Source organism: Dryobates pubescens, chromosome 8, assembly GCF_014839835.1.
Source record: "Dryobates pubescens isolate bDryPub1 chromosome 8, bDryPub1.pri, whole genome shotgun sequence".
Classification (NCBI taxonomy): Eukaryota; Metazoa; Chordata; class Aves; order Piciformes; family Picidae; genus Dryobates; species Dryobates pubescens.
The window spans coordinates 10,327,635-10,352,371 of record NC_071619.1 but is presented as its reverse complement, the minus strand read 5'-3'; the positions used below and the strand labels follow the sequence as shown (position 1 = coordinate 10,352,371).

Sequence of the window (24,737 nt, the reverse complement as noted above, 5' to 3'; positions counted from 1 at the left end):
GCTTATCAATAGGCTGGATAATAAGCTCCATGCTGAATGCTGTCCCTAGAAGTGATCTAGGATTAATTTTTCTCTCTGCTGCATGTGATAGAGAGGATTGATATAAAGGGACCTGTCATGGTGATATCATCCCTGATGGGTCTCACCACCCAGAACAACTAGCCTCTTGTAAGCAAGATTCAGAGAAGCAGGAAATTCTAGTGTACAAATATGGCAGGATAGGCTCTGGAGCACTGGAGGCCAGGCTCCTATGACCAGCACAAAACAGATCTGAACTGCGGCCCTAGTGTGGAACCTGTATGAAGCACATGAAAGATGATGAGGAACTGCTGAACCTGCTCTTCCAACAAAGCCACCTCACCAGGGCCGAGAAGCCCACTAGAATGGCACTAACATCCTGCTTCCTGAGGGACTTCAGGCATCATTTCTGCATTGGGGTTTTTAGCACATGCCTTGAGATTCTCCCCTGGCTTGAAAGCCTGCAGAAGCTGTCATTTTCCCCATCACTTTCCTGACTCAGCAAATTACAGTCTGCTATTAGCAGCTCCTCTGAGCCTCATCAGAGCAGCAGTCTTCAAAAGGATTGATGAGACATTATATGGAGGCAAACAGGTAGCTTTTGCTTGGGTATCTGGGAGCAGAAGGGATGTGCTGCAGACATGTGCAGCTGCAGAGACAGCACTGCCAAGCCCTGCTGCATGTGCATCTCTAACCCTGTGCACCACCTAGCAGGATAGCTCTAGCTCAGAGCCATCCAGCAGGCCTTGGCCTCATCAAAACCATGCTGGGAGAGTCACACTCTCATTTGGAGGGTGATTGTTCCCTCTTGTTATCAGACTGGTGAGATTGGCTTCATTACAAACTAATTTTGGAGAACCTTTTCTTTCAGAAAAGCAAAACCCATAGTAGTCCTTCCTCTCTTGGCCATTCTCAGCCTTGCTGCCCCAAGGTAAGGAAAACAAACAAATCAACAAAAATGCCAGAAGCTCGTAATGGTGTTTCTCTGTTGTATCTAAGGTGAAAAGGTTCCTGTCCATGTATCCATAGAAAATGGTCAGGAATACAACCCATTAGCCATGTTACCATGATGAAAACTGAAGACTAGAATGAAATGGTCTGAAGACACAGACCCTGCTGCCTGCTCTGCTACAACCTCCTCAAGCAGAAGAATGTGCAGGGTGCAGAAGTGTTTCTGCAGGACAGGACAAGCCATTTAAATTATTGCTACAAGTCCTATCAAGAAGGCTTTTTAAAAATAACTAGTTCCCTTCTGATTACAGAGCTGTGGTTGATTTAAGGATCTCCATCCAGCCCAGATCTTGTGCGTGCCCCTCCTGTTCCCCACATCAGCACCGAGTCTTATAATGTGCTTTGCACTGGTCACAGAGCTTCTGCTGCCTGCAAGCAGACAAGCTCCTGCAATCCTAAGATCCTGTTTCTGATTCCTTCACCCTTTTCTTACCTCCCCTTTCCAAAGGAAATTAATTATATGGCCACCACCACCACTTGCATTGCAGGCATTTGAATAAATTAGTTGTGTTTGTTGCTCACCACCACTGTAGTGTGACTGAGGCACAATAGAAAAATATATTCTTAGCTGCATAAACCCCAGCCAGCACACCAGTGGAGCAGAGACTTTTATACCACACCTTCCAGTTTTTCCCTATCCTCCCCCCATCCCCTCTCCCCTACTGAAGAAACGATGGCCTAGGACCAGTTACAGACAAGAAGTTGTACTGGCACAGTCAGTTGTCTCCAGGAAGCTTCAGAAAGCTGCCTTGTGGACTTGTGCATAGAGGAACAGATGTTTTTCTGCCAGCCTTGGTTAAAAGGATTCCTTATGGATCCCATTGGTGTGTGCATGAGGAATGTGCACTGTGTACTCGTTGATCAGTGCAGACATGTTCCTGAGCATCTCATGGAATGTGTCCACTGTTTTCCTGTAAACATCCCTGTGTAGCACAAAGGGACGGAAAAGGTTGAGAGGCTCAGCCCTCTGGAATATGACGGGGAAGCCCAGCTCTGCTGGTACCTTCCCATTGCCAATGAAAAAGTGGTGGAGCTTCTTTTCATGCAAACATTTCTCCAGAAATTTCAGCATGTCCTGCAGACGGGCCTCCAGCTTCTCTGGGGCCCAGTCCTGACTGGGACACGCCTGCAGGAGGTGCAGCATCACTGTCTTCAGGTGGTAGTTGGTGAGTCCACTCGGACCTGTGAGGCTGCACTGCTTCCCGTGGAGGAAGGAGAGGATTTGAAGGCAGCTGACATGGCAGGCATTGGCAGGCAGCGTTTTGGAGATCAGCTGGATGAACCTCCTCTCATACACTGCGAAAGTGAGAAACCAGTGAGTGCTGGAGGGAAGGTCTGCTGCCAGGCCACTCCGAGGGAAATGAGAGATGAAGTAAACGTCAGAGTTCTCGTACTGCACCACAGGGGTGAGGTTGAAGGCAATTGATTTTCCCGACCTAAATTTGATCTTCAGGGCTCCTGGCAAGTCCAGGAGGCTGAAGGAGAGGTCAAATTCATACTTGTGGGAGATTCTGTTCCAGGCCTTGGTAACCGCGATCTGGAACCACTTCATGACTTGGTCAGCATCCAGATACTGAGTATTTTTGAAGCACAGGAGGTCTTCCATCTCACTGCTGGGCCTGGTGGTATTGGCTTGGCTATGAAGGAGGCACAACATATCTTCCCCTAGTTTAGTCTTGTCACATATGCAACCTGCCACATCCTCATTTGCCCTGCACACCTTGATAGTGCCATAGCCTTGTTCATCTGGAGGAAACGAGTCGCCAGAGCACCAGGTCTGGGACCGAAAGCAGTATGGCTCTGGCGGGGCAAAAGGCACTATCAGATCACAGACGAAAGGTTTGCGCACCCTCCAGTTCTCGTACATGCTCCCCACACCCATGCAGTCCTCCACTTCCATGTCGGCATCCCGGTTACAAACGCTCCTTAAGGCCTCCAGCAGGTCATCTGCGAAGCCTTCCACCATCTCCCTCATCCTGGCCATGTCTCCAGTGGTAGCCAGGATGCGCTTCTCATAGAAGCTGGCCAAGACAGCCTTGTCAGGGAAGGCCACTCCTTTAAATGCTTTCCCCAGGACAGCCATGTCATCTTCTTCTCCTCCCGTGTCCTGCCAGTTTCCTTCCTGGAAGTCCTGCCTCCAGAGCTCAATCAGCAGGAAGATAACCATAGAAAGGGCAGTCCACATATCCCATCGGATCTTTTCCTCTGTGCTTTCCTCCACCACCTCTGTAGCCTTTTCCGCGCTCTTCTCTCTGGCTTCTTGGGCTGCGATTTCCTGCTCCAGGCGCAACTGCTCCAGCCGCAGGCTCTGCTCCCGCTCCTTCATCTTCTGGATGATCTCCTCGGTGCTCTCAGGAACAGTGCCATTCTCTTTAGGGAAGAGCAGCGGGTGGTTGACAATGGCTGTAATCACCACTAGGCACACCCGGAAGATTCCCACAGGCATGGCAGTTCCTTCCCTGGAAGAAAGGCAGAATGAGCCACAATTCAGAGTATATTCCCTCAAAACTGAAGTCCCCACGTCAATAAAAACTATGGCATCCTTCCTAGCCCTGAAGAGAGTCCAGGAGCTCCTAAGTGCATGCCTGTTTCTACAAGTTATCAACTAAGCTTTCCACCAAAGACTTTATCAGCAGATGGTGAGGACTTTTAAGAACAGAACTACGAAGACCCATGTTACCATCAACCCACTGTGATGCTGTTGGGGCACTGTGGGAGGGCATGTCCTTCCCCCTTCCTTGAAAGCGTCCCAGAACACAGAGGGAAAGAAGCAGGCAGAACCTCCTCAGGTATAAAAAAGCAGAGCTTGAGATGAGCACTGCTTTCCCTACATGTAAGGTTAATGCTGCAGACATGGCAATGGTATAGGCAGGGCTCTCCTGGCCCCCTTCCATGCTAAGCATATCTGGGTACCCACACAGCCAGCTTAGGTCAGAGCAATCTTCACTTCCAGAGCTGGTGTGTGCATCAGGGTGGGCACAAGCCTGCAGAGTTTTGTGCTTCTAAGCAGCCACTACAGGCAAAGCACTTCCTGCCTTTCAACACCATCAGCATCAAGATGTGGCAAATCCTCCCAGCCTCCAAGGATGCTTCATGACTGTGGTTTCCAGAAAAAGGGCAGAGACAGAAAGCTCTCTAAACTAGAAAGGGTTTCCTTTAGCCCAGTGGTTTGCAAATCATCAGAGTGTTTATTTTTGGAACTCACTTCACTACTAATCTATGGAAGACATTAGTAAACATCATGGCTTTGATTGAAGCCGTTTCCCTGAAGCACCCCCTTAAATGGCATGTTTGCAGCCAGCTTGCTCCTATTTGAAGTGACCTCAATGTGTCTGTGAGACATACCCCAGATCTTGATGTCTCAGTGCTTGCTGCAGGCAGCCGTGGGCCAGTGACAGCCCCACATGTCACTCCCTGCACAGCCCCATGGCATAACCAAGTCTGCTGCAATGTTTTGTGTGGTTGCTGCCCCTGCTGCTTGGACATCACTCTTTCTAAAGCTTTCCATGACATGGGAACCATGATGAAAGAATTTAATTGCCAGCTCTCAGGAACACAGCTCCATTTCTGAGGCATCTGTCTGACCCTAATGAGGCCACCCAGAGGTCTGGGTCAGAGGGTGCTCAGCTAAATCTGGGCTGCTTCCTGGCAGGTGGCATTTCTGTTTCTGAAGGGCTGGCATCACTATCAAGATCCCAAGTGCCTGCTCAGGGCAGGAAAATCTGAGTTTGTCACCCACTGCTGAGACATGGCAAGCTCACCAGTCCCTCTTTCTAGCAATGTTACCCCTCAGTCCCAGCACAGGGAGACCAGGAGGACAAGACGGACAAGCAGAGGTATTTTTTCTTCCAGCTGGGACATGGGAACGCAACTGCTTTAGTGTCTCAAAAGTGTGTTTGAGAGAGAAGAGTTTTTGTTACAGAAATAAAGCCTATCACTAAAATAACTAATCAGTCAGACCAGAAATAGTAATGTCATTCCTAACAAACCAACTCATCCTGCTGTGGGAATGAGGCTGTTTCACAGAAAACAAAGAGATGGTGAGGAGTACAAGGAGATGAGGGCTGTAATTTGCTCCCCTGCAATAGCTCCTTCCTGGTCTGAACCCAGCATGTTCAGGTGCCACAGCATTCCTGCTGTCCCAGTATCTGGCAAGAAGGAGCACATCTCTGGCAATGTCATCAATACCTTCACAGGGCATGCAATAAAGATAGATCTATCCCAGTGGGCCTTGTTATCATTACTGCACAGCAAACTGCTGGCTTTCGATTGCAGGAACCTAGATTTCCTTGATGTGAGCACTTACTGTACATGGGAACTGTGTCCTTCAGCATGCAGTTCTCTTTCCTTACAAGAGGGCTGGGACTGGAATAACAAGAGAATGGAACAGGACTGAGACACATTGTCCAAGCAGCATGAAATTCACACGGTGCTCACGGTGCCCCTCCCTGTGTAACATTACCTAACTGTTCTGTTTTTAGATCCCATGTACCTGCATAGATGAATGCCCTCATGCATATGCTGCTCTGGAGATGGTTTGCAGGCCTTTCTTTCCTTTCTACATTTACATTAACTCTTTAATTTATCATGCAATGAGTGAAAGCTGAATTACTGGCCAAAGCTGGCTGTCCCAGTTATTCTGTGAGCTCCACACCCGGGCACATATTAAAAATAAACTGGGTTTGCCCTGCATTGCAAAGGGCTTTATAAGTTTGCTGGGGCAGGGCAGGAAGTGCTAGCGAGTTCCTTTCCTTAGTGCTACACTCTTGCAGACCACGGGTGCTTTCCAAGCTTAAAAATAACATGGCCAGGGGCCTCCTCTTGCAGTCTTGACCAGGATGACATTGACCCCTGTCTTTGCAGAGGAAATGTTTTACTGTTACCAGATTACTTCTTAGATGTGTACAGCTGAAAGAAGCCAGCTTCCTCAGGATCGTTTTGAACCCCTGAAGAATCTCTCAGGCTCAGCTGCCCACGGGCACACCGCTCCCGAAGGTTACCTGTGCCAAAGCTCTGCTGGCACAAGGGGTTAGGCCAGACATCCCCAAGTTCATTACTGGCTAGATCAGCTAGAATTCATTTGGGATCACACTGACTGTCTAGGCTACCCCAGGTGGTTTTGCAAGAGTAGCTCAGAAAGCACACACACAACCTCTTCCCTCAGCAAGCTCTACAGGATCAACCTCTGGAAAAGAGTCAGGATGAAAACTGGAAGTGACAACATCTTCAGGTTGCATGAATTTGCAAGACACATGTCTCCTTTCAGCCTGAACAAAGGAAGTTCTCATGGTTAAAACTGTCCTTTTCCTGCTGTAGCTATTCACACCATAAAATGAAGCCAATCATCAGCCTCAGTTAAGGATCATGGTTAATGATGCTTAGTTTCCAAGATGGTAGAGCCTGGCCTTCACAGCAGCAAGGGTGATACGGGCAGAGCGTTCCCACACCTCATCAGACACATCTGCCCTGGCTAATATGGAAAGACTAAAGAATACATGTGAAACCAGTAGCACTGCCTGCTAGGGCAGTCCAGCCTTCCCGTAACAAAGGCTGCTCTTCTGCCTTTGCTTTTAACTTCAGCCCAAGCAATTTAAGTCTGATAAAAATATTTATGCCTGCCCTGGCTGAGACAGCTTTTGTGTGGGGAAGAGGGAGAGAGTCCAAATGTTTCCAAGGTGGAGATTAAGGAAGAGAAACATCATTGTTTCATCTATGCATCAAATTTAGCAACATTTCAAGTATGGAAAGGAAAGAAATAAAATGAAGTATGAATGAGGTTTTAAACAGCAAGTGCCCAAAGCAACCTTCAACCTTTTCCAGATTCCTGGCTCTGCCAATTTTTTCCCATTCAAAGTACAGTGTCCAGACTTGGTAACAGTCTTACGTTCAGCTGCCTTCTGCAGACCCTCTTGAAGCAGTTCCAGGGCTCCAAAGACCCCCTGAAAGAGGGAACCATGGTCCCTGTTGCATTGCGAACAGGCCACCTCTGTGAGCAGCCAAGTCTGCTCTTGCCCTCTTGCCAGGGCATTCCCAAGGTGAGAGAGCAGAGACCCCCACCTCTTAGACTCCAATGGGCACAAAGCAAGGAAAGGAGCAGCATGACCAAGGAATGCTGCACAGGGAAGGGAAGAAGGCTGGAGGGAAGTGTGTGGAGCCCCAACATCTTGATGAAAACGCTGTCTCTGCTCAATGCCCAGCATGTGATGCTGCTTGTTCAAACCTGCCGCTGGCATTAGATTTGGTTTCCTTCTATGCTGTGCTCTGACACTCACCACTTCAGTGACTGGGTGCTTCACTGATTTTAAGGTTAATGACGGCTCAGAACAATCCTGGGAAGTGAGGGGGCAGGCTGGAGAGTAAGGGCTCAGAGAGATAAGAACAGCTGGTGGCTCTGCTGCTCGATTAGAAACCACGATCAACTGCATCTTGCAGCACTTGGCATGCTCAAAGGCTTCACCACGAGCACCTGCAGCCCTCCACCCTCAGCTCCCAGACAAGTTTCAAACCTGAAGCAGCCTCTCTGGCTGGAGGATCCCAGTCAGACCCATAGCAAATCCTGGATGCCGTGAGGAGCCCCAGGAGGGGGTGGGGAAAGATGACACTGCTGTCATGTGGTTCAGGTTGGTTATTTGAAACCATAGTGATAAGAGGCCAGCTCTCACACTAGCTGATCTGGAAGCCCTTTGCTGCACAATTCAGTAACATCTGGTTCACTCACTCATCTGCAACATGGTTACAGGGTGTGTTGCATGGAAAGGGAAGCAGCATATGAAGGTCACAGGTGCACAAAACCTGCGCAGAGCCAGGCAGTGGCTTACCTAAGGTCAAGTGATAGCTGGAGAGCATCCTCTGCATGAGGATTTTGAGAGCTGACTGAAATCCTCTTGCATACATGTAATAAACACCAAGGGATGAATGTGCACTGAGAGGCTTGCCCCAAAACTGCTGCTGGAAAAGCCTTCTCCTCTGCCACATTTGGCCAGCACCAGCTGTGCCAAACGCTGGAGAAGAAAAATGGTGCTGAGCTCTAGAAACCAGTGCTTGCCGTGCTGGCATCTCGTCAGTAACTATCTGCATCAGCGGTGCTTCCCAGGTCCCTGCACAGTGGTCTTGAAGAAAAATCATCTACAAAGACTATTGCAAGACAATATAAAATTGCTCACTGCACTGTTACCTGACTACAGTCAGCCCTGAAGATGAATACTGCTTGCAGTGCATGCTAGTGCACTTACTGATGTTTCATGTGGCATGGGGACATAGCTCAGCTTCTGCCTTGAAGACCTCCTCCTGACCTGTGAGCGTCACAGAGCTCATCTAGTGTTGGTGTGGGCTGACTTGGGACAGCCACTGTGTGTTCTCCTTCCCACCAGCCACTCTGCCACAGGGAAGTAATTTCTCTGTATCAGCAGCAAAGTCCTTTGTAGAGATGATGACTACCAAAGCCATAACTAAGTCCCTTCCAGCTAAAATGTGTTCAACTTGTGATGCACCTAAGCCTTCCTCACACCCTTTTCTACAGCACCTTCAGACCCTTTTGTCTCCTGCTCAGTCTGGAAAAGCCAAAGAGATTTATATGGCAGCTTGCAACTTGCTTCTGTGCTCTAAGCCCAGATAACCCTCCACGTTCCCTGGAGACATGGGAGAATATTTCCCTCTCATTAACAGTCCCTTTGTTTCCTCAAGAGTTCCCCATACAGCTATATTTTTTCCATCTTTTTATTCCCTTAAATTTCAATTAATGGGGAGCAAAAGACATGCTCTGGCTGGTGTTCAGCAATAAACCTGATTGAAGTAAGCTGAAGCTTTGATTCTTAAATTAGAAAACCCTAGTCAAGCAACCGAACGTCATTCAGTCCTGCGCTGGAATCCGCCAAGAGATCATTTACTACACACTTGATTGCTTCCTGCAATTTGGCTGACACAAAAGGCAGTGAATAGGTGGCTGCCTGTTTTGCTTTGGTAGGCTGCAGGAGGAGGCAGCTCGAAGAGGTGATAGAAACTCCAGCTGGTTGGGAGATTTTTTTCATTGAAAGCTGCCAAGGTTTTGAAACCAGAACTTTCCTGGGAACAAATATGATTTCTGAGACAACTTTTGGGAAGGTTCTTGAGGCCTGCAAAGGACTCTGCTGCATGTTTTCATTGAAGAGATTGATAGCCCAAAAGAGCCACTAACCTGAACTTGATACTTTCTTACTGGGAGGATGTGAATTCAGGACCAGCCCAGCCATAGTCCCGCATGGCTGAGCTTCTGGGAGCTCCATGATTCCTCTCCTTGCTGTTAGAGAAAACAAACTGCCTTTTGGCCTTTCAGGGTATAGTCTGAAAACGCTTCTGCTGCATTTACAAAGACCTAGTCAAGACAAAAAGTTTGCTGAAAGCTCTCTGTAACACACTATGTCCTTCTCCAAATTGCAAATACTGTTGTCACCTCTGCAGGTATTCAGAGATGCCTGGCTGCAGCAGAAAGAAATGACATTTCCTCTTGCTGGGGACTGCAAGCTCTACATTGTAAGAACTGTTTGCAGTGGAAGAGAAAGCAGAATTGCAGAGATGGATGTCAGTAGTATTATTCCTGCCAAAACCTCAGAAAGTGCATTTCCTCCAGTCAACACCACACCATGCAGCAGTTTTCCCATGATTTACAGAGCAGTCAGAAGGCCTTTCCTGGCCCAGGACAGATGGGAAGGGCAGTCTTCCTTCCAGCTGCTACCTGTAAAGCCTCAGGAACAGACACAGGCTGCATGGATGCTCACAGAAACAGACGAAGGGACCACTAGAGAGAGCAACAACCCGATGAGGACCTTCTTCCTAGAGGAAGCCTGGAAAGGGACTTTTCATCAGGGTGTCCAGCAATAGGACAAGGAGGAATTAAGCTGAAGGACAGCAGGTTTAGACTGGATCTTAGCAGAGTCTCACAGTGGTGAGACTCTGGAATAGGCTGCCTGGAGAGGTTATGGCGGCCTCCTCCCTGGAGGTGTTCAAGGCCAGGTTGGATGAACAGCTGAGCCTAGATGTGAGGCATCCCTGCCTGTGGCAGGGAGTTTGGAGTAGATTATCTCTGAAGTCCCTTCCAACCTAAGCCATTCTATGGTTCTATGAAGATATCAGGCTGCCATTAATTGCTGGAATCTTGTTGTTCCAGTTTCGAGTCTTTTGCACTGAGGAGGATGAGAAAAACTCCATTTATGCACATATTTAAAAAACATAGCACACACCTATCCCCTTGTAGTCTGATTGCTTACTTGGGATGACAGAAATGTCTCTTGAAGGCTCTCCTTCAAATTCAGGAGGGAGTGACAGTAATCTAAGCTTTGGTCTCCTTCCTGGCTCCTGAGGTTGCTGCCCTCATCACTGAGCTGCTTTAAATTCAATGCTCTGCTCTCCAGACTTGACCAGGGATCTCACAGGGCTTGAGGGATTAGTTTGGCAGGACTTCACTCACACCTGCCTTGTTCTTGAGACCATTTTACTGAAGAAGTATTTTCTGGGGTGGGCAGGGGAGGAGGCCCATTTTGGTGAAGAATTTTAGACCACAAGTGAGCAGTGTTTCCTCTCAGGTCAGCTCCATGTTTGTTGGGGCCTGCAGGCCTGAGATGCCTATGCACTGCATCTCAAAACATGAGTTTCCACGTTTATCTGAGCAAGGTGGGGCTGTGGCATCAAGTGGAGTTGGCAAGGTGCTGAACCTTTGCAGGGGCTGGAGGGCTCTTATGCATGAGGCATCAGAGCTGACATACTGAAACACAACCCACGGTGACTAGGGGTTTATTGCATCAGTCTACCCTTCCCAATCCACTGTATATCCACCAGCATGTGTGACCTTGTCTAGCTTTCACCTGGCACAGGCAGCAAGAGCCTGAACACTCAGATAAGGATCCTCAGGTGATTTCTACCCTCCAGGATGAAGCCCCCACTGCTACAGTGAGAACATATCTTCAGATCTGTAAAGAGCCATGAAGACTCCCCCACTTCCCACTCCCCCATCAGCTGTGACACCCAGGGATCACACAGCTCAGGGCATCCAGGAGAGGCTGCTGCTCTCCCATGTCTTGAGCACACACAGCCCAGCCAGGAAAATCAAGAGCCACAAAAATGGCATAGAGAGCCTGAGCAGCAGCAACTTCTGCTATTCTTTCACCCCCTATGAATTAAGCTTGAGTGCAGCATGCTGGTGTGATGAGCTACTGACTGGGACACAACAGTGCCAGCCACAGCAGCTATAAATCACGCTCTGACTTGTCTTTTAAAGCATTAAATTTGTGCTAAAGTACCTAATTCCAGTCACCAGCACAACTGCAGTTGGTTCAGCACAGACTTGGTGGGATTAGACTCTGGTTTTGGCTTACTGCCAAAGCCACCAGTGGAAAGGACCAAATGAGGTGCAGAGGCCTGGATGTTTAGACTGGTATCACAAACGTTTAACATCAGAACAAGCCAGCTGACCTGCCCAGGACGACAAAAAGGTAGGTAAGGCAGAGCAACTGCCTTCCAAAACATGCCTGGAAGCCCCACCCCAGATGAGCTGCTAGCTACAGGAGAGCAACTGGATGAGGCCACTTGCCTGACAACTATTGTTTTGCTGTTTGAGAACATGTTAGCCTTTTGCACATCCGTGGACATCCTGTCCCGGGCCAGCTGCAATGCCAACAAGGTCAGCTGCGCAGCCCGAGCTGGACATCCTGCCCAACACGGCTGCCGGGGCCTTTCGGAAGCAATATTTTCCTGCTGGGGTCACCAGATCAGGTATTTCCAAGGAAATGCTGATGCTCATCCTGTGTACAGGACTAGATAGCCCTCCCTTTCCCATGAACAGGCAGATCCACGGTGGCTAAGCACGTGAGTGGCACTGACATTGCTCTGGAGGCAGGCGCTCCCATACAGCCCCAGGTCCTAGTGAGGACCCATTTTGCCAGCATGTCTCCAAGCAGCAGAGTAATTGACTTGTCCTGGGAAGTATGGGGATTCTCTCTCATGTCTTCCAGTCATTTACTACCTTTGTCACCAGGCAGCTTTTTATCATGCCTCATTAATTCCTCCCTTGCTGCAATTTGAAACCCTAATTTTCCAATTACCACTGTTGGTAAGATTATTTCTTCTTGCAGTAGCACGCAAGATGCTCAGAGGCCCTCCCCTCCTGCCTTAGCTTTCACTGCACACAGATGCATTTGTAAGTTATTGCCATAAAACCCCCATGACCTCCCTCACCCCAAAGCCCAGATAGTACAATGCTTTCTTTCTGACTCAAAAGGTGTTATTTGCCTCCTGGGGCTCTTTTCCAAAACCCAAGGATTTTCAGTTTCGTCAGCAAGTGGAGGTTTTAGCTGGATATTTCTGGGTCACCATTCTCAGTGTATAGAGGTATCATGCCACTAACCTGAATGTGATTCTAGCCACCTCTTCTTGCCACCAGAGGCTGGCAGCCACTGTCAAAGGCAGCTGTAATAACCACTAAATAAATGTAGAAACACATCATGCTCCTAAAGCACTCACTGTTTCCTCACTGTAAGGCTGGACCCAAGATGGGGTGGCCATGGAGACCAGGAAACAAAGCTAACAGCACGAGGAGTGTGTTACTCAGCACCCTGCCCATTGCCTGAGTATGTTTTTCTTTTGACTGCTTTCTGACAGTGCAAGGCAGCTCAGCTCTTGTCAGCAAGTGGCACGTGGGCAGTCTGTGCAGTGCTGCAGGTTCCCACTACTACAGCTGAGAGGGGGCTTTACAAATTGCAACAGAGTGCTGGCTGTGAGGGAGGCAGAAGGGGAAAGGTAGGAAGTGTGCATGTGGCTCCCACCCACGTACTGAGCTGTTGTGGTAGGATCCCAGCCAGGAACAGCTTTTTAAGCCAAATAAATTTTTGTCTATTAATTGTATGGAAAACAATTGGAGTAGGCTGAACTTTTGCTGAGCTATTTTGTGATTTTTGTCCCCTGATGTTTTGTGTTCATCTGTATTTCTTTTTGCTTTCTTTGTTTTTTCAAAGGAGAAAAGACACACACCAAGGCAAAAAAAAAATAAAATTGCCTTACCAATCTTGCCAGCTCCCTCTTCCTCAAACTCAGTGTGATGGGAGCCCAGGCAATAGCTCATTCTCTTGCACAATCTTTCATCAGCACAGATGGACACAACCGCCCTGCTGCTTTACCAAAAGCCTGATAGCGGCAAGCACAATGTAGGGGAGCGATGTCACCACACAGATGCTCTCTGGCTCATGCTGGGACCCACTCTGGCTGTCACCCTCTCAGCCACATGATTTCCCCTGTACATACAGGCAACCATGGCTCATTGCTCTGAGCTGGCAGCCACCCCAGGGAAAGGTAGCAAGAATACACAAAGGGTTCAAGTGCCAAAATGGTCGTTTAAATGTTTTCTCCTCTTCTTCACTTAATTCTCAACAAGCTGAAGAAATTCAAGTAGTGGTTACTCTGACCCTCTTCATCCTACCTTGAGTGCATGTCCTACAATGCTACACACCCAACTTAACTAAAATGTACATCCACTGAAATCAATGTTTTGGTATTAAAAGAGTTGGTGGAAACATTATTAGAAAGTCGATTTCCCAGCAGGGATACATCACTCCAGCACATCTAAGAAGAGCACATGTGGATACTGGCACAGCTCAGACATGATTCACAACACGGCTGTGTTTTACGTGTGCCAATATGAAGTCCCCCTTCAGTCAAATAACAATGAGCACTTACATATTACAGACAGCAGGAAGCACAGTACAGAACCATAGAATCATTTAAGGTTGCAAAAGACCCCTAAGATCAAGTCCAACCATCAGCCCAGCATCACCATGCTCACTAATCCGTGTCTTGAAGTTGCCAGACACTTCCATACTGAGATGCTGAATGAAAACACAGCAAAAAGATACTGTCATTGCGGCCTGGGAATTTGGTTGATCTGAACTTTTACACTCCATCACAGTCTTGATTCACTTACAAAGTCATGCTCCCCTGTCAGTAGATCTGCAGGCCCAAATGATCTGCCTAAACAGGACTCAAAAACACTAGATGGGATTGGAGGTTTGGGTGACATTGGACTATTGTGTTCCTAACTAGTTACAGCTGTTTGTTTTCTAACAGTTTGGGAAGAACAATATTTAGAAGCTGGCTATTGTAGACAAAACATCACCACAGATATTAAAAGCAATTCTTTATTCCAGTGCCTGAAATCCCAGATTTTATAAAGCAAAATATAGTTCCTTAAATAAAAGTAAAAAACCCCAAACCAACAAAACACAAAACCCCTGTAATAAACCAGACTGTGGAAGCCCCTGCAGAGATGGGCAGAGGGTGTGGGAGGAAAAGAGAACAAGAAGGAGCACTTTTACTGCAATACCTCCTTTCCCTGATTCTCACTAGGATGATTCTAGACTAGGATCTCAGCAGAGGCACTCAACTTTACACACCAGAGTCTACAGGAAGAATTAGGCCCTCTGATTCCATTACCTTGTGGCTTTCAAAGCAAACAGTGGAAACAACACAAACGCTTCGGGAAGCCGTAAGCTCAGTCTTGGCTCGCTAGTCACAAACCTGAAAAATGCCAAGAGACACGCATGCACACAAATATGTTGGCTGCAGAGTATTGCTGGCTAAGCCTGCTTTTCAAAAATGAGTTTGAATAAATAGAAATCAGCAAAAGAAAGCAAAGCCATACAAGAAAACAAGCAGCTCCACTTCCATACAGTACTCCCGTGAGGCTCGTCCTTTCAGCACCCGTGGCCACCAACTCCGAGGCATTTTCACCCAAGGAAGTGACTCAAAGAGCAGCCTATTGCCACATGCACCCTTATTTAATAATTTTCATCTGGTCTTTGCTCAGTCCCTCTACTTACCAACAAAACAAAAGATATTTAGGCTCTTTTTCTCCCCCCCACCTAAGGAGGCTGTAAACTGAATGCTGGGAAGAAAAGCTCTTAAAACAAAACAAACACCAGTGGCGTAAGAGCAATGCAACATGCACCGCTGCAGCAAAAGTACCAAACACACATGTTAAGACTGTGAAGCCACGTGGTTTTCATTTGAGATATGTGGGGTGAACATACATATTTGCTTCCCTTGTAACATAAGCACAACAAAGGCAGGCTTTGTTTGAAAGCCAAGGGATAGCCTCTCTGCACACTTAAAGGCTGAGTGAAACGTAATGGGAACTGTGAGTCATAGCTGTGGGGCCCCTGTCCATAGATATAAAATTCCCCTGCTGCAGCAGGCAAGGAGCTCAGCTTAACGAGGAGCAAAGATAGCTTCCAGCTCCACATGGGAGACTGAAAGTGTCCAGGGCTAGCAGCAAATACAAGGCTGAGCTGAAAGCAGACATTGTGGATGACTTGTGATGTAAACATGTCCCTTTCAGAAGACATTTCTCCCTGCAACCTCTTCAGAGCTTGAGATCGTAACCCTGCACTCATTGCAAGAGCATGAAGCAGTCCTACGGCTCAACAGGGAGGTGGGATGTGCATCAGCCAAACACCTTCAGACTGTCTTTTGACTTTGACTGCAAAAGACCATGGCCATGGTACTTAGAGCACAGCAAGCTTGCTATGTAGGACCCTTCTAGAGTTCTGTGTCCTTAAGCCACCCAGTGTGCCAGATAATTTACATCACTGTGTGTTACAATAGGGGAGGGTCAGCTGATGGCTTCAAGTTACCCAAAATACAGACACTCATCTCACCCTTGACCCTACTAGCCTGGGAGAAAAAGATAAGGCTCTTCTTCAGTTATCATGAATGGGATGCAATCTGCAGTGTGTAAGTGGTTGTGCTGCAGAAAATCCAAGTGTTTCCCCTCACATTTCCAATAGTCCTGGAGTCTCCAGAGGCCTTTAGATGCCAAATTCTGATCTGAAGCCAGTGGAAACCTGGTACCTGAACATCCAGGATGAAATAGCTTATGATCTAAGCCCTCCTGGGAAACACTATACTGTAAACACCAAGTGTCACAATTTAAGCTTGAGAACAACTCCTTAGCTACATCTCTGGTATATATTAACATTCTACCAGAGCACAAGAAGATAGAGACAAGAGAGGGCTGAAAAAGCAGTAGAGTCTCCCCACTCTGCCTACATGCATGGCCTACACTGTGCCTGGATAGCTCCTGGCAAGTCTTTTGTCTATTTTGTTCTGAAAAGCTTCCAGTAAACCTCCATCTCTGCCTCCCAAGGCAGTCTACACTATTGCTTAACTACCTCTACCTGTAGGAAAATCTCTTTAACACTGCATGTGCTTTCTCCAAAACAAGCTATAAGCCCTGCTGGGATTCTGGCAGATACAGGGAGTATCATGTCTTGGGGATTTACTTCCCTCCCCCCAAGCAGCGTGGGAACCCTTTGCTCCCACTCCTCATCAGGTGCTCCCCAGACTTCAGCAAACAATTTGGTGAATTTGCAATTTGGAAGAACTGAAAGCAGGGCACCCTGAAGCTGATTGTTGTTTTCATTTGAGTTTGCCCACATTTCAATTGTCAGCACCCACCATGCCTTGAGCCAACCCAGAGCAAGATGCACCTGGTTGCACAGGTGGCTCAGCTGAGACCTTAGCTAATGTCACTTTTCTGCTCACGTTCAAGAATCTTCTCTATGTGCTATTCCCCCTGGTTTCCAAAGCAAAGGAACACTATGTTTTCCTTTGCCAGGCAACTGAAATAACCATAGGAACTGGAGACTGTGCCTAACAGGCCTAATTTCTGGAACAGTTGGCCTCAATGGCCTTCATCCCTGCCAACACCATGCTTGGTTTTTCCAAGCCACATGCATGGCAGCGGGGTGCATCAGATGCTCTTCTCTATAAACGCTGAAAAAGCATCTCTGCCTTGAGGCAAATATCACTGATACAAATAATGTGCTAGACCAGCCAGAAAAACCTGCCTCTGGAAGAAGGATAATAATGAAAGACAGTGGGGGAAAAGGAAAGGGAAAAAAAAAAAAGGCAGCTTCATTTACACACATAGGATGGCTATGGGCCAGCTCTCACAGCTTTGATCAGGACTGACTGGAGGAGCATTCCAGGGAATGCTGTGAGCTGAGCTTTGCTGGAGCAGACATTTGAACTGTCTGGGATGAGAAGAAGGGGACAGACACCACCCATCACAGACACAGAATAAATATGAAAAAAAAAATGAAAATCATGTGGAGTACATGAAGTAACAGGTACTCAGAGCTGTAGCAGACCGTTGTAGTAGCCAGGCCTGCTGCTCTGGTGGCTCCTGCCGCCACCAGCTTCAGTCTTCCTTTCCTACCATGACTACTTGCAGAGCCTCCTGTCACCTGCTCACAGAACAATGGCACCAGACATCTGGGTTTCACCTGGCAGTTCTGCTTTCAGTGGGTTTTTAAGGTGTTTTCACACAAACATGAAAGCATTGCTGGTGTGCAAATGCTACTATTTCCCTTCAATCTGTCTCCCTCTGCTATTACCCCCTAATTGTCAGGAGGCTGACCAGGCACTCTAGGCCTTTGGTCTCTTATACCTGGAAGAGAGGGAATCCATTGCTTTCCCTATCTAGGTAAGGTACCTCTGGAATAAATTCCTGCATAGCAACAGATGTAGCAGTAGCTGTTGTCAGCAGCGCTCGGACCTATCTGATCCCTTGCACCATCACTTTCTGACTAGACCCCAATTATACCAAGTAATCAGGTAAGAAGAATTTTCTACTGAATGCCAAAAGAGGGAGGCTTTGAACAGTAATCTTCTAAACTGAAGCCATTTCCAAATTTAATCTTCATGATATTGCTGCTTTTGCTTTGCAAGTGCTGACTGACCCTCTCTGCTGGGAACATTTACTAAACCACACCACCTTCCTTCCAGCAGTTCTGCTGCAAGGATCAAGCTCCCCTAGTGAGAGCCCATCAAGAAGCTTTTTTAAAAAATCACACATCAGTTCTGGAAGGAAGAATGACCCCTGAAGCACCTACCTGCTACACACCTTTGCAGGTGCTCATTAAACTTCACATTATTGCTATCACGGGGATGCCGAGACGACTACCTTCAGTCACCCACCACTGAAGCACAGCCAGGAAGTCTGCAAAACACAAAGAGAACAAATGAGGAAGTTCAGGCAGCACATGGGTATGTAATGCAGTTACCTAAATTAGGGATTGATTAAAAGAGAGATTAACTCACCCCTTACCTAATAAAACGATTTTAAAAGCTCAGGAGACTAGAAATAATCAGCTTTGAAGTGATCAGAGTCAAAACACTGCTTCTCCCATGGGAACGGGTGTAAATCACACCGCTGGGCTGCCAGTGTTGCAGGCACCAGCAAGTGTGTCAGAGGAGGGACCTCCCACTGACTCCACGCTCACCCACCAGCCCTCTCCTTTTAAAATGGATTAGGGTCAAATTAGCAGCTGTGTTAAGTGCAAGGGCTGGGACAGTTTTGTCTGGGTTAGTTTTGTCTGGGATTGGTTTGTATCAAGAAAAGCAGCTTGCAAGGTAGAAATACTTGCTCGGGAAGCTGAGTTTAGAGATCTAATGTGAGAAACAGAAAAGGCAGGAAATAAGTCTAAGAGCACACAGGAAGATGTGAAACATAGAACCGCAGAAGATAAACTACCATATTTTAAGAGAGAGAAGTTAAGAAATTTTAGGTTAAACAGGAAACAAAAAAGTCCTTCAAGCAGAAGCAGGAGTGGATAGGCCAAATAAGCTGGTTGCTGGCAGATAAAGGAGCTGTTACCTAGCTGTGCACATGCAGGAATCCTCTACCCTTGTTACCAGCCACAATCACTGCTTCAAATCTTGTCTTGATTCAAAGGTGGATGAAATCATGAACAGCCCTTTGATGGGCTGGGCTTCAGATCTCAAAGCTTTGTGATTAGGTAGTGTTGGATGATAGGTTGGACTCAATGATCTCAAAGGTCTTTTCCAACCTGGTCTGGTCTATTCTATTCTATTCCATTCCATTCCATTCCATTCCATTCCATTCCATTCCATTCCATTCCATTCCATTCTCAATATTAGGCTGACACATCCTTGCTCCCTTCACTTCAGCAGCCACTGGGGAGGGGATGTCTCAGCCTTCCCTCCTCCCACGTACCTTCTCTGACCAGACTGCGTGTACAATTTCACTTCTGTTTCTGTCTTTAACAATGAGGCACAATTGGGCAAACAGGCTCTGCTCTGACTGCCCAGTGCCTTGCAGCCTGTGGGGCTGCGTTCGTCTCTGTGCAATCAGCACTACGACACTACTAGCAGCAGGACAGACTGCTGAGCACAGGAACAAGACACCTCAATCCCAGGAGGAAAGGAGTCACAAAGTGCCATGCAGAAACTGCTGCTATGGGATGCACATGCCCTCACTTATTAAAATAGTCATTAAATCTCCAAAGTAAGAATTTAAATCAGGGTCTCCCTCTACTATATGTGTACAGATGATGGAGAGATCCTGACTGAACCTTAGAGGAGACGGTCTAAGACGGTACGTCTCAGCTGTGGATGTGTCTGCACTGCATCACAGAATCACATAATGGTTTGGGTTGGAAAAGACCTTGAAGATCATGAGTTCAACCGTTAGCCCAGCACTGCAAAGCCCACAACTAAACCATGCTACTAAGCACCACACCTACACATTTCTTAAATACCTACAGTGATGGTGACTCCACCACTTCCCTGGGAGGCCTGTTCCAAATCTTAACGACTTCACATACTAGCACAAATCACCTCTCACTCCTTGGAGGCAGACTGAGCAACACAGCAGTGTTCATTGTCAGTCAGTCCTACGCAAGATCCTCCTTTCCATGCCAGAAATCAAGCCTGTCCCTGCTCCAGTGGAGCTCAGCAGCTAGTTTGACCTTTAGGTGATGGCAGTAAAATGTGTTTGTTTCACTGAACTGCTGGTCAAGGTTGGCTCACCCACCTTTTAAGGCCCACCTGTGTGTGGAAATCAAAACAAAGTAAAAAAGAAAAAAGAGCTCTATTGCACCCCTGGGCCACCTCTCTGTCCCTCAAGCTGCTTGAAATTTGGCTACTCGCCTCCTTTCCTATTGCCCACGCTGAAGTGTGAACAGGCAGCTGAGCTCACATCCCTGCAAAACCTGAAGTTCATGGTTAGGCACACGGTGATGCCTCCCAGGGCACATTCTGGCCATGCTTCCTCCCTTGAGCCTGAAACCCAAAGTCTCTACCTCTTTCCATCACCCAGCAATTACATGTGCTGATGGAAAGTATGCCACCTGGCAATGAACTTGCTTTTCCCCTATTATAAATGGATTATAATAGCACTTGGGGTGAAAAAGCTGACCTGCCCAACAGCCCATTTTAAAGGGGATCTGAGATAAAAAGACAGTAGGGTTTTTTTTCATCTCTCTTCTCCATTGCACCATTGCTATGGATTGCAGTTGCAGTTCTGTAGAGCAGAGCGGGCAGAACAGCAAAGGACAGCATGCAGGCTTGTGCAGACTCTTCATGGAGTTCAAATACTTCAGCACTGTTCCCCAGAACAACTGCTTCTTAATATTCTTGTTGACAGTCTGAATTCAGCTTAAATTTTGCCATGACAGTTGTTTTCAAGGGAATGCAGATATGCCAGAAGAAAACAATACAGATGGAAAATAAACCGCCCCTTTTGCTGTCTACTCATTGAACTAATTAAAGCTATAAGGGAGGGGGGAAGAAAGAGTACATCATAATACAACCCACTAAGCATGTTGACTAGTTTACTAATATCACACTATCTGCATTCATTTCTTTGTAGGCAAGATCCAAGATACTGACACAAAAGTCAGCAGGTAGACAGCTGCAAAAACCAGCCTAAAACTGTCCTTTAGAAAACCATAGTGTTTTAAGAACAAACTTAGAATAGAATAGAATAGAATAGACCAGACCAGGTTGGTAGAGACCTTCGAGATCATTGTGTCCAACCCATCATCCAGCATCATCTAATCAACTAAACCATGGCACCAAGCACCCCATCAAGTCTCTTCCTAAACTCAGAAATCAGATCAGCTTGTAGAACACCAGTGTTAGGTTTCTGTGGGTCAGGTTCCCTCCCCCTGTTACTCATTGCCATGTAAGGAGGATCACAAGCATTGGCATCCTTCTGAGACCACCCTACAGCAGAGGCATATGGGAGCCTTTATTGCCATGGAATCAACAAAAAACCAAAAAGGGAGCAGGACATGCAGCTTTGGTGGCCCTAGTCATCAGATGGCCCAAAACAATCACTCAGGAAAACCACATCCTCCAGTTCCCAGCCAGGGCCATTTAGTGTGACTTTTGGGAGGGAAAAAAAAAAAAGAATAAAAAAATAAAGTAATACTTCAAGCAACAAAAAGAAGACAACAGTTAAGTGGGGAGGAGCTACTGCCTGAGCTCTTGATAAAACAGGTACAACATCTTTGTTGTGCACAGGTAACTTCTTCCTTGCAGATGCCACTGCCAACACAGATCACTTAGTTCTGCAAAACAAAGTCATGTGTGAAAAAAAGTGTCACCTGCCAGCTGGTAGCAAAGAAGAAGCCCTCAGATCTGCTCCCAGTACTGACACTGGCCCTCTGTCCTTTGGCAAATCAATTCACTTCTCTACATCCCTGGCAATCACACTTAATATGTCCTTTCCCACATAGGACTAGTGTGGAGCATCTACAGCGCTGGAAACAAGGTTGAAGAGAAGGCTTTTTAAGTTTCCATTCCTAATTCCCATGTTCTGCTTTTTCTCAAGGACTGAAAGAGCTCCTTTCACCTATACTGAGAAAAATAAAGAGTTTAAAAGCAGATGCTTATGAAGGTAGACAGAAACATTTTAGTCAGTGCTGCAGAACAGCATTATCATCATCTCTGAACTGAATTAAAAACCTCACAAGCCACTCACAAGTGCTTGGGCTCTCCTGCCCAAGCACTGTCAGCATAGGTCCTTGCCTAGCAGCTCATGTCAAACTCATGCCTGAAGGAGATGTGCTGGATATGGTTTAGGCCAATGGCACTCATTACAGACATGCTAATAGTAATGTTCGCTTAGAGACACTGCTGGTGCAGATAACGAGACACCAATAGCAACATGTTCTACTTTGCTGAAGGATGTTAATATGGCAGTTCCCAAGAGAACTGTTTCAGTGGGAGACTGACAAACTGAAGATGCAAAGGCCTCTAAGTCTCTGGTTCTGCGTGTCAGTTTTAGGCCCATGACTTCCAGAATCCCAGTACTGATTAACTCCGAGTTGTGCTACAAGTACCTACTGACCACCTTCAAACAGATGCCCATACACATGAACAGCAGCTCCACTAAAAAACACGGCTCCTTCTCTCTGTACTCACTAGAGACACATACTGTATTGTATTTCAGAAGAAAGGCAAAGAAGTTTTGTAACAAGCTAAGCCTGAGCCACATCATACTGAAGAGGCAGCAAAACTCAGTGATGCATTTGGCATTGGTGCTTGAGATCACCACTGGCAGAAGAACCCCATATGCTGTTGCCACCAGCCCAAAGCGGCTGGTGGGGCACAACTCGATCCTGGAGAGGTTCCCCAAGTGCTGCAACCAGGGAGCTGCTGCCCGTCCTCCTGCAGCTTCGGGGGCCCTGAAGGACGCTGCCTTCTGCTGCCTGCGTTTGGCCCCTGCCTGGGCCGCTGGGAGGGGAAAGCCTAAGAATATGCAGAAACTTTGGTGGGCACAGTAATGTGCCTCGGGGGCCTGATTAGGCACCATGCCCGAATGCCCACCGAGTCGAGCCACTGAGGTGAGGAGAAAGCACAAAATGTAGAATTCACTCCGCAAAGAGCCACAGGAGAAAGTCACACCAAAGCGACCTGCTGCAGGTAGACGCCGGCACCCCCAGCACCTCCTCCGCGACTCTGCTCCGCAGACCGCCGCGGCAAGCAGGCAAGCACTGGCGCAGCCCGTCCTACGGCGCAGCGCCTGGACGCGGGACAAAGAGCCCCCAGCCGCCCCCTCCGCTCTCCCACCCTGAGCTCAAGTCTCCGCAGCACCCGACGGAACTTACCAGGCCGGGCCGGGGCTCGCCGGGGCCGCCGCTCCCCGCGACTGGTGGGTGGCGGCCGCTACCCGGGGCGGCCCGCAGCGGCGGCTCCGCTCGGCGAGGTGCAGGCGAGTCCGCCCAGCCCGGCCGGAGCGGGTTTCCTTTTCTCTTTGTTTCTCTCCTCCTTCAAACCACCCCCGCCAGCCCTAGGAGCCGAGCCATCACGCGGTAGGGTGCAGAGTTCTCTCTGAGCTCCCTCCCGGATCCCCCATTAACTTCCCAGATGGTTTTGCACTGAGGGCACAAGGAAGGGAGAGGAAATGCGCTCATTTTGCTTCTCGGAGGTATTTTGATCTCCTGGTGGTCGTGCCTGAGAGTCAAGGAATCAGCTGAGAGACGTAACCTCGCTTGCAGATCTTACCAAAGCAGAGGAGTAGATCCCAGGGACGCCGAACCATTTTCCTGCTCAGAGCTGACACAAGTAGAAACTTGTGGGTATGAGCAACATCCTTTCGGGGCAGCGAAGTGGCACGAGTTTCCTTGTAAGGGTGAGGGGGCTGGGGCACAGGAAGGTTAGCTTAACCAATGGAAAAGGCCACTGTAAAAGATCTTAAAAAAGTAGTCTCCAACACTGCCCTCGTTCTGCAGTTAAAGGGCATCTTCGTACAGACCAACCAGAGAAAAACATTTACTTGACAACTATTACTTCCAAAGACGCTTAAGGGCACCAGGTTTGAGCACCAGCATAGTGACATCTATCCAATTTAGGGGAACTATAGATAGATCCCTTTATTGAGCCCTTCCTCTTTCCCCCAGGTGTGCAACAACTGTCTTATATTTCCACTGATAAGGCATGTGGCGTGTTCTCCACCACTGCTGCTTTGATTTTTTTGAACCTCAGGTGGTGGGCATGTGTTGTGGTGGGAGCCAGTCTGTTACATTACACAGACTCTGCGGTATCAAGAAGGCACCACACATGCAGTGGTGCAGCTCAGCACTGAAACCATCAGGCTTGTGACTGATACCTGGGACTGTTAAGTCAGCTTGTTCTTTGATTTTCTTGACATCCTTATTGAATTAGCAACAGGTTTAATGCTACTCAAAAAGTCTGTGTTCTTAAATGTGTGTGTTCCTTAGTACCTGAACTGAGTTTATTCAGGTTTATTGGCAACCTGGGTGCTGGTAGCACATTTCTTTCTCATTATACCATAACCTATGAAAATCATCTCTAGCAACAGCAGTAGTGGAGTCTCCTGACTTTTGTGCTGCAGGACTCGGCCCATCTTGGTGAATTATTTATTTCCCTTGGGAATTTTGTGGCAGCAGCAGAAGAAAGAGAAAAAAACGCTCCTTCTCCTAGATAACTGCTATTCATCACCTAAGCCAAAGGGAATTGTCTATTAAATATCACCTGTATAAAGCCTGACAAGAAAGTAATTGCTGATTTGGCCTACATATGTGTATACACATTGGACAATACAGATCACTATAGGTTACAGTGACTATAATTTATACTCAGGTGCAAATTTTCCCTGGGATACAGGGAAAAGGTCTGAACATTTTTCAAAGGAAGGCTCACAGCCCAACAGATTGTATTACACATCCACCATCCCATTCAGGATCTACTTTCCATGCCACCCAAAATGGTATAAAATTATGATAACAATGTGATACATATAAATGGAAAAGTCAAACCCAGACACATTGATTTGATTTGTATTCATTTTTTTGGATGCAGTTCAGCAGTTCGAAAGAGGAGGGAAAGGTAAAAGCACATATCCTGACAACTCCAGC

General features: G+C 47.4%; 1 protein-coding gene across 5 annotated transcripts; it reads right to left on the bottom strand.

Annotated features, from left to right (window-relative positions):
* Positions 1-285: 285 nt before the first annotated feature.
* On the bottom strand, positions 286-23,447 carry ITPRIP (inositol 1,4,5-trisphosphate receptor interacting protein). 5 transcript variants are annotated; one of them, XM_054163617.1, is made up of 3 exons: positions 23,365-23,447; positions 17,943-18,049; positions 286-3,488 (listed from the first exon to the last, which is right to left on the bottom strand). In XM_054163617.1, exon 3 carries the CDS (start codon positions 3,473-3,475, stop codon positions 1,826-1,828), a length of 1,650 nt encoding a protein of 549 aa, XP_054019592.1. In that variant the 5' UTR covers positions 3,476-3,488; positions 17,943-18,049; positions 23,365-23,447; the 3' UTR covers positions 286-1,825. The 5 variants fall into 5 exon arrangements, with proteins under 5 accessions (XP_054019592.1, XP_054019594.1, XP_054019593.1 ...); XM_054163619.1 differs by having other exon boundaries at positions 17,954-18,049; XM_054163618.1 differs by lacking the exon at positions 23,365-23,447 and adding an exon at positions 22,968-23,153.
* Positions 23,448-24,737: the final 1,290 nt, after the last annotated feature.

Excerpts from the sequence above, each read along its gene's own strand:
- ITPRIP (XM_054163617.1), bottom strand. The coding sequence starts at position 3,475 with ATGCCTGTGGGAATCTTCCGGGTGTGCCTAGTGGTGATTACAGCCATT.